Source organism: Penaeus monodon, chromosome 25, assembly GCF_015228065.2.
Source record: "Penaeus monodon isolate SGIC_2016 chromosome 25, NSTDA_Pmon_1, whole genome shotgun sequence".
NCBI lineage: Eukaryota > Metazoa > Arthropoda > Malacostraca > Decapoda > Penaeidae > Penaeus > Penaeus monodon.
Window position 1 is genome coordinate 19,853,451 of NC_051410.1, and position 640 is coordinate 19,854,090.

Genomic DNA, 640 nt, shown 5'->3' on the forward strand with positions numbered 1-640 from the left:
CATGAAAAGAGAGATCTTGACTGACCTGACGACGCGCTGAATCATCTGCTGTGCTTGCTGTGGCGTGGGCGGCGGCCAGTCGTCTCGCGGGCGTGGTCCGGCCCACATGCCGCCCATCATGCCGGGGTGGGGGGCGGGCCCGTACTCGAGCGGGAAGTCGAGCGGGTAGTCTGGAGGGAGGTACTCGGGCCGCATGAACTCTGGCGGGATGTGGTCCGCCGCGAAGGCCGCGTGGTGGGGCGCCAGCATCAGGTCGGGGATGTAGCCCACGTCATACGGGTACATCGGGTACGGAGGGTACTCCATGGGCAGGAAGGGCGGCCCCATGGGCGGGCCAGGCGGGATGGGCGAGATGGCCCCCGGCGACATGTTGCCTGGAGTGATGGGCCCGGCCTGGGTCATGGGCGGGTAGCTCATGAGGTGCGGGAAGCGGATGGGGTCCTGAGCCATGGGGAAGGGCTCGTCCATGTACCTGGGGTCGATCATCCTGGGGTCGATCATTCTCGGGTCGATCATCCTGGGGTCGATCAGCCGGGGGTCGAGCATGCGGGGGTCCATCATGTTGGCCTCCATCAGCCGCTGCTCCATGAGGGGGTCGGGGTGCGCCGCGTGGTCCAGCCACCGGTCGGACGACCTGGAC

The 640-nt window shown here is 67.7% G+C and overlaps 1 protein-coding gene across 1 annotated transcript in view; it reads right to left on the minus strand.

Moving 5' to 3' along the window:
* LOC119589108 (lymphocyte cytosolic protein 2-like) overlaps positions 1-640 on the minus strand; it is a gene marked incomplete in the record, with an annotated part of 94,642 nt that overhangs the window by 29,595 nt on the left and 64,407 nt on the right. Inside the window, 1 exon segment of the mRNA XM_037937684.1 lies at positions 26-640. Coding sequence (XP_037793612.1) covers positions 26-640 — 615 coding nt within the window.